The 6,646-nt window shown below is 52.5% G+C and overlaps 2 protein-coding genes across 3 annotated transcripts; both read right to left on the bottom strand.

Moving 5' to 3' along the window:
• Positions 1–6: 6 nt before the first annotated feature.
• CAPS (calcyphosine) lies at positions 7–2,114 on the bottom strand. Of its 2 annotated transcripts, none has more exons than XM_014531917.1 (4): positions 974–2,114; positions 722–899; positions 311–517; positions 7–235 (listed from the first exon to the last, which is right to left on the bottom strand). In XM_014531917.1, exons 1-4 carry the CDS (start codon positions 1,054–1,056, stop codon positions 134–136), a joined length of 570 nt encoding a protein of 189 aa, XP_014387403.1. In that variant the 5' UTR covers positions 1,057–2,114; the 3' UTR covers positions 7–133. The 2 variants fall into 2 exon arrangements, with proteins under 2 accessions (XP_014387403.1, XP_005884455.1); XM_005884393.2 differs by having other exon boundaries at positions 7–517; positions 974–1,080; positions 1,157–2,114.
• Positions 2,115–4,001: 1,887 nt separating this feature from the next.
• VMAC (vimentin-type intermediate filament associated coiled-coil protein) lies at positions 4,002–6,646 on the bottom strand (the record flags this gene model as incomplete). Its single annotated transcript, XM_005884418.2, has 2 exons — positions 4,002–4,976; positions 6,624–6,646. Coding segments are annotated over 2 exons (342 nt in total), but the record flags the coding sequence as incomplete, so codon positions are not given.

Genomic DNA, 6,646 nt, shown 5'->3' with positions numbered 1-6,646 from the left:
AACCAGTTCTGCAGCCTCAATCCTCCAGCCCCCACCCCTGGGGCTGCCCAGCTGGAAACTCGGGGGGCGGGGGGGGGGGACGGTGCCATGGTGGAGTCCTATGCTACAGTGGTGCCAGCTGAGTGCATGCTGCTCACAGTCGCCAGGCGCTGGTCATCATGGCCACAAACTCCTCATCCGTGTCCATGGAAGCGCTCACACCACTGTAATAGTCCTGGAATTCAGCCAGGGTGACCTGGGGGCAAACAGGTTCTAAGTAGGGATGGAAATCTAGGGCAGGAGGAGCTAGGGAGACCCCATAGGCACCTACCTGCCCGTCCTTCTCAGAGGAATCAAAGTTGTCCAGGAAGCGGCGGAGCACCTCCTCCTCAGTCCACTCCCCACTCTGCACCTTGGGGTGGGCGTGGCAGCTATACACCCCCCGAAGGTCATCCACGGTCACCACACCATCCCCACTGCGGTCCAGCTTGGAGAATGCAGCTGCAATGACCGCCTCCCGGGCCTGGGACATGGGGGGCTGAAGGAGGGCAAGTGATGACTAAGACTCCAACCCCTCCAGGCATAGAGTGCAGAGCGCAGGGGATCCCTGAGTCTCTTAGTGATGAATTCCTGGGTGTCTGGTGTCTGCTGACACAGGTAATCCCACTGAGAGCTCAGCACACCCCTTCCCCCCGCCAGACAGCTGGGTGAAGGGACCTGCCCCCAGTCAGCCCAGCCTTACCCGGAGTGCCCTCAGGAACTCCTCCAGGTCCAGCGTCCCACTGCCGTCACGGTCCCATCGCCTGCACACACCCTCTGCCTCAGCCATGTCCAGCGCCAGCCCCAGCTCAGCCAAGCCCTGCTGAAGCTCCCTCGCATCCAGGGATCGGCTCCTGTCCTGGTCCAGGCGGCGGAAAAACCTAGGGGCAAGGGCCACAGTTGGAGAGTGATCCCTGGGGCCAAGTGGTCAGGAACGGGTGAGGGGACAGCTCACCTGGCTAGGCCCTGGATGCCAGAGGCCCCTCGGGACAGGCACTGTTCCCGGAGCCTCTCCACAGTGGCGTCCACTGTATCCATGTTAGGTTCAGGCTCTCTGGGCAGCTGGATGAGATAGAGATTAAGTGGGTTTCCTGCTCGGCTGGCCAGGCTACAAGCTGGGTGCCCCCTACTCACTTACCTGGCCTTGTCTGTCCTGGAGTCCTCAGATGACCACTCCACTGGCTCCTGCTTGGTTTGTCCTGTGTTGGCAGTGCGTTCTGCCCGGTAGGATTGTTGCTAAGGGACAGTGGCTCTGGAGACTGGGAGGGGCCCCAGCTGTAACCCTGACTGTGCCGAATGGCAGGGCCAGGAGGGACAAAGCAGTGCTGTCATTGGCAGCCCCATCCACCCATTGTGCTGCTCCCTACCCTGCAATGCTCAGGTCTGGGATAGAGCCAGGCCCAGACCAGGGTGGGAGGTGGGAGTCTTCCTGACCACAATAGGGGCAGGCCACAGGTCTGCAAGGACCACCGTGTCCTGGATGGAGGGAGGCTCAAGGCCCAATTCCTATGTGACCTGAGGCAGAGCCCCTCTCCTCTCTGGACTTTACTGACCCCTATCCCTTTTCACAGGGCAGCAGCCAAAGCTCCTGAGGGATTTGAGTTTAAAAGAGCTGGTGGCGGCCCAACCCATGTCCAATGGGAGGTCCTGAGACCAGTGCTAGCTGAGCCAGGGCACAGCAGAATTAAGTTGGACAAAGTTCCTGGTAGTTATTGAGAGGCCAGTCATGGTGTTTTTGTTGTATGGGTCTTTCGCTGGTTGGTTTTCAGTTCTCAGACATCACTTGGTGGGCTTGCTCGTGACAAGCTGGTGAGCCAGGAGGCTGCGGTACCAAATAGAGAAGTGGTCCTGACCCCTGACATAATCCAAGAGGAACCAAGGCCACCATCACAGAAGGCCTTCGATCCAGATTTTGGACATCGTTGCCAACAGAGCATTACACCAACCAGCAGGATCCAAAAGGACATTGGGATTCCCAAGGACTTAAAATGTGGGCCCTCGCCCTGGCTGGTGTTTCTCTGTGGTTAGAGTCAGCCCACGAAACGAAGGGTCACGGGTTCGATTTCCTGTCAAGGGCACATGCCTGGGTTGCAGATTCCATCCTGGCCCCAGTTGGGGCATGTGCAGGGGGCAACCAATCAATGTGTCCCTCACATCGATGTTTCTTTCCCACCCCCCCTCCCTTCTACTCTCTAAGGAAAAAAAAATCAATGGAAAAAATATTCTCAAAGATAGGATTAATAAAAAATAATGAGTCCCCCTTTGGGGGCCTCCAGGCTTTGCTCTCTGCACAATGGTATGTGGTCAGGAATTCCTGACCCAGTGCTGCAATTCAAGCCACAGCTGATGTCACAGCTCAGTGGCTTGCTGCAGCCCGGCATGCTTTGGGCAGTCAAAGAAATACTGCATTGTGTTTTTTAATGAGTGTTGCATCGGTCTTTTCCCTATGGAAAACGCAGAGTCTAATCACAGTTAGTATAGTTCTGTTTGACATCTGTAAGAGAATCAGAATTTCAACAATAACTTCCAAAAATGGGTAGGGGTGGCTGCAAACAAAGATTAGACACTGTTGTGTGTGTAAAAGTGCCTGTGGTACAAGCTCCTGTGACTGCAACAAGCCCTCACCCAGCAGGGCCCCACCCTAGACCAGGAACCACACAGTGGCCACCTCTCCAGCCCCCCACACCTGGAAAAAATGAGGAAGGACCAGGCTGACAAATCACCTGTTTATTCTTGAGCTCACACAGGCCCCAGCCTGCCTTCCCTCATACAAACAGTCCCCCTTTCTTATTCATCCAGAGGAGAAAATGGGGATATTGTTATATCCTGAGGGGTCAGTGTTAGATGCCAGGCAGACAACAGGCACCATCCTGAGGACGGGATGGGTGCCAACCTTTCTAACTGGAATAGGCCCTGCCCCACAGCAGTTCCCAGTATGACAGTTTCCTGAGTAAGGAGGTGGGAACGGCGCAGGCTGGGCTGAGAAGAGCACAAGGTTCCCTGGTTTGATAAGCAAAACTCCCTGAATGGCTCTGGCCAAGAGGGCAGTGTAGAAAAAAGGAGTTAAAAAATAGATTCTCTAGGGACTATAAAAAAGGAACCGGCTGCTTACTACAGAAGCTAGACTGGAGGGGTTTTACCTGAAGTGCTGGGGACTCCCAACTCCCTTCAGGGCCCACAGACCCATCCTGTTCCTACAGGGGTATTAGTGTAGAACAAAAGCCCTGCCTTCATGCAGCGTACACTCTGATGGTGAGAGCTTCTATAAAGAAAAAATAGCCCTGGCAGACTTGGCTCAGTGGATAGAGGCTCGGCCTGTGGACTAAAGGGTCCAGGTTTGATTCCAGTCAAGGGCACATGTCTAGGTTTCGGGCTCAATCCCTAATAGGGGGTGTGCATGAGGCAGCCAATCAATGATTCTCTCATCATTGATGTTTCTCTCTCTCCTCTCCCTCTTCCTTCCTCTCTGAAATCAATAAAAATATATTTTTAAAGAAAAAAGAAATGCAATGGTAATGGCAGGGGGGGGGGAGGAATGACTTCAGGTAGTCAGGGAAGGCCTTTCTGAGGAGGTGAAATTTGAGCAAGGAACCTGTCATGTGACACCTGGGGGAAGAGCATTCTAGGCAGAGCAGCCAGTGTAAAGGCCTTGAGGCAGCAGTTTTCAAGAAAAGGTTAAGGGAGGCCTGAGTTTTCTAGGACAGCACAGCCTGGCTGCCAGCATCGCACGTGCCCTACATGCACTGCCTTCTGAGTTAAAGGTTGAGGGAAGGACAGAGTTGGGAGGGGGCGGGGGGGATGTCTAGGATCTGTCTTCAAAATAATTAATACAAAATAGCATGAAGCGTGAAGCTCTTAATTCTAGTCTGGGGGCCATGTGGCTCGACTAGAGCGTTGTCCCATGCACCAAAAAGTTGCGGGTTTAATTCCCCTCAGCACATACCTAGGTTGTGGGTTCGATCCCCAGTCAGGGTGTGTACGGGAAAACCGATTGATGTTTTTCTCTCACATTGGTATTTTGCTGTCTCCCTTCTCCTCTCTCTAGAACATTAATAGGTAAGTCCTTGAGTTGGAAAATAATAAAAATAATTCTGGTTTGAGATGGAGTAAGAAAAAGCTCTATCCTGGGATGAAGGATGCTTCAGGATGAAAGAAAATCTGGACAGGGAAAAGGGGAGAAGAAACAGTCTAATAACCTGGAACTTGATGCCATCTGCCTCCACCAGAGGTCTCAAACTCATGCTTCGGGGCCTGGACATCTGGCCCTAAGAGAGGTGAAGGGGCTAATTAAAAAACTCACACTGTGGCTAAAGAGGGTATCCTGGGTTCAGTTCCAGGCAGGCATGGGCAAGTCTAAAGCCAGAAATCCAGGTTTTTGTCTGTAAATGTTGCCAATTTTTCAATAAGGATAATTGATTCAAGGTTTTGTTTTTAAAAAAATTTGGGCTAAACATTTTCATTTGCCTGCAGGCTGACCATTTGACTTTTTAGCAGGTCTGATGCTTGGAAAGTACTATGGCTCTGCCGTGGGGTTCCCCCTGGGACACTGGTGACACCCCCACCCTTGAGTACCCCCACAGCAGTGGAAAAGTCTCCACAGGCACCCTCTGTCTCCATTCTGGAATCTGTGCTCTGGGACTCACACAGTGGTCCCAAACACTGCTGACTGGAGGTGGTCCCTGTCCCCTTCCTCCTCAGTGTTGTTGGCAAGGAGCAAACTGGGCGCACCAGAGAGTGGGTGGCCAGGGTCACTGGCTGGTAGGGGACCCAGGCGCTCGGCCTCAGCAAGGGCTGCCAGCAGCCCAGCCAGGGGTGGTCGCTGGCGGCATATGTCCTGCAGCAGCTCGGCCCGGGGCTGCAGCTGCCTGATGAGCTTGTCCCTCTGGTGCACGGCCGCCTGCAGGCTGTGGACAGTGGCCTCGGAGGTCAGCAGCTGCTCCTGCAGAGCGGCGATCTCGCTGGCAGGAAGACAGAACTCGGTAGTAACAGTACTTGAAGGACCAGAGAGCAGATGCTCCTCTCCCTTCTGATCTCAGGCTCCCCACCATCAGGATAAAGGCCATATTCCTCACCACTGCCTCACGGCCTCCCCTTAAGGACTGAACGGTTATGTCCTTCCCAAGTTCATAAGTTGAATCCCTACATTCCAGTGTGATATTTGAAGGTGGGGGCCTTTGGAAGCTAAGGTTAGATGAGGTCATGAGGGTAGGATCCTCGTGATGGGATTAGTGCTCTTATAAGGAGAGAGACCAGACAGCTCTCTCCCTCTCCTTCTCCCTCTCCTCTGTGAGGACACAATGAGATGACCAAGAAGTCCTCACCAGGAACTGAATTTGCCGGTACTTTGATCTTGGACTTTGCAGCCTCCAGAACAGTGATAAATGTCTATTGTTTAAGCCACCCAGCCTGAATAAACTCATGTCTCCTCCTAGCTCTTCCTGCAGTTACCTCTTTCCCTACATCTTTTCCTATTTGTTGTTCAGCTTAGTTGGCTCCTCCTCTAGGAAGCATTCCCTCTGGATCCCCTCAGAACCATGTGTGCACCTCCATCACAACCTCTGATCAACCCATGTTGTAACTACCTAGTGATGTGTCTGCCTAAGGGCAGAGCTGTGTAGATGTGCCCTAATACCCAGCACAGTGTCTGGCACATAGTAGGTGGCTTAGTAAAGATGAATTAATCCACCCAGCTCTGAATTGTTTCTCACCTGGGCCCCAGTATCTCCCCTGTGCACTTGTCTCATCCCTTTCAATTCTCAGGTGCTAGAGGGACTCTTCAAAAACTTCTGATAGTCCTAGCTGGTTTGGCTCAGTGGATATAGCATGGGCCTGCAGACTAAAGGGTCCCGGGTTCAATTCTGGTTAAGGGCACATGTCGGGGTTGTGGGCTTGATCCCCAGTAGGGGCCGTGCAGGAGGCAGCCAATCAATGCTTTTCTCTCATTGATGTTTCTATTCCTCCCTCTCCCTTCCTCTCTGAAATCAATAAAAATACATTTTTAAAAAAACAAAAACCTTCTGGTAGCTGTAGCTGATTTGGCTCAGTGGATAGAGGATTGGCCCTCGGGACTATCAGGTCCTGGGTTCGATTCCAGCCAAGGTCAAGGGCACATATCTTGGTTGCAGGCTGGAGCCCCATTGGGGCACCTGCGGGAGGAAACCAGTCGATATGTCTCTCACATTGATGTTCCTCTCTCTCTCCCCCTTCCCTTCCATTCTCTCTAAAAATAAATGGGAAAATATCCCTGGGTGAGGATTTCCAAAAAACAAAACAAAACACAAATTTCTGATAGATCACATCCTCTTCTGTTCAAGAACTGCCATGGCTCCCAAAATCTGCTCAAAGAAGTCGGTGGACTCTGCACCATTCAGTACCAGCTGTTTTTACTTTGTGGGAAACTTTTAAGTTAAAAACTCCACACACTTGTGTGACATTTCTTTACATGCTGATGACTAAGTCAAATGTTTTGGTGTTTGTTTTTTCAACCCCTCCGGTAGTACAGCCTCCAGTGAATGAATTCGGTTCCCCTGCCAGCGCTCCCTTCCAATCTCGACTCCGCCTCCGCCCACCTCCTAGAAGTTCACCTGGCGGGCCCCGGGCCTCACCGATCCTTGGCGCGGCCCAGTTC

The sequence above is a fragment of the Myotis brandtii genome, unplaced genomic scaffold (assembly GCF_000412655.1).
Source record: "Myotis brandtii unplaced genomic scaffold, ASM41265v1 scaffold827, whole genome shotgun sequence".
Taxonomy (NCBI): Eukaryota; Metazoa; Chordata; class Mammalia; order Chiroptera; family Vespertilionidae; genus Myotis; species Myotis brandtii.
The sequence above is the reverse complement of the archived record's forward strand: the minus strand, read 5'-3'. Positions and strand labels throughout refer to the sequence as shown.

What these genes read in the sequence shown, in the direction of transcription:
- CAPS (XM_005884393.2), bottom strand. Translation starts at nt 1,056, where the DNA reads ATGGATACAGTGGACGCCACTGTGGAGAGGCTCCGGGAACAGTGCCTG. An exon ending in GGCATCCAGGGCCTAGCCAG is followed by an intron (nt 900 to 973) that starts GTGAGCTGTCCC and finishes CCTTGCCCCTAG; the next exon opens with GTTTTTCCGCCGCCTGGACC. An exon ending in AGTTCCTGAGGGCACTCCGG is followed by an intron (nt 518 to 721) that starts GTAAGGCTGGGC and finishes GCCCTCCTTCAG; the next exon opens with CCCCCCATGTCCCAGGCCCG.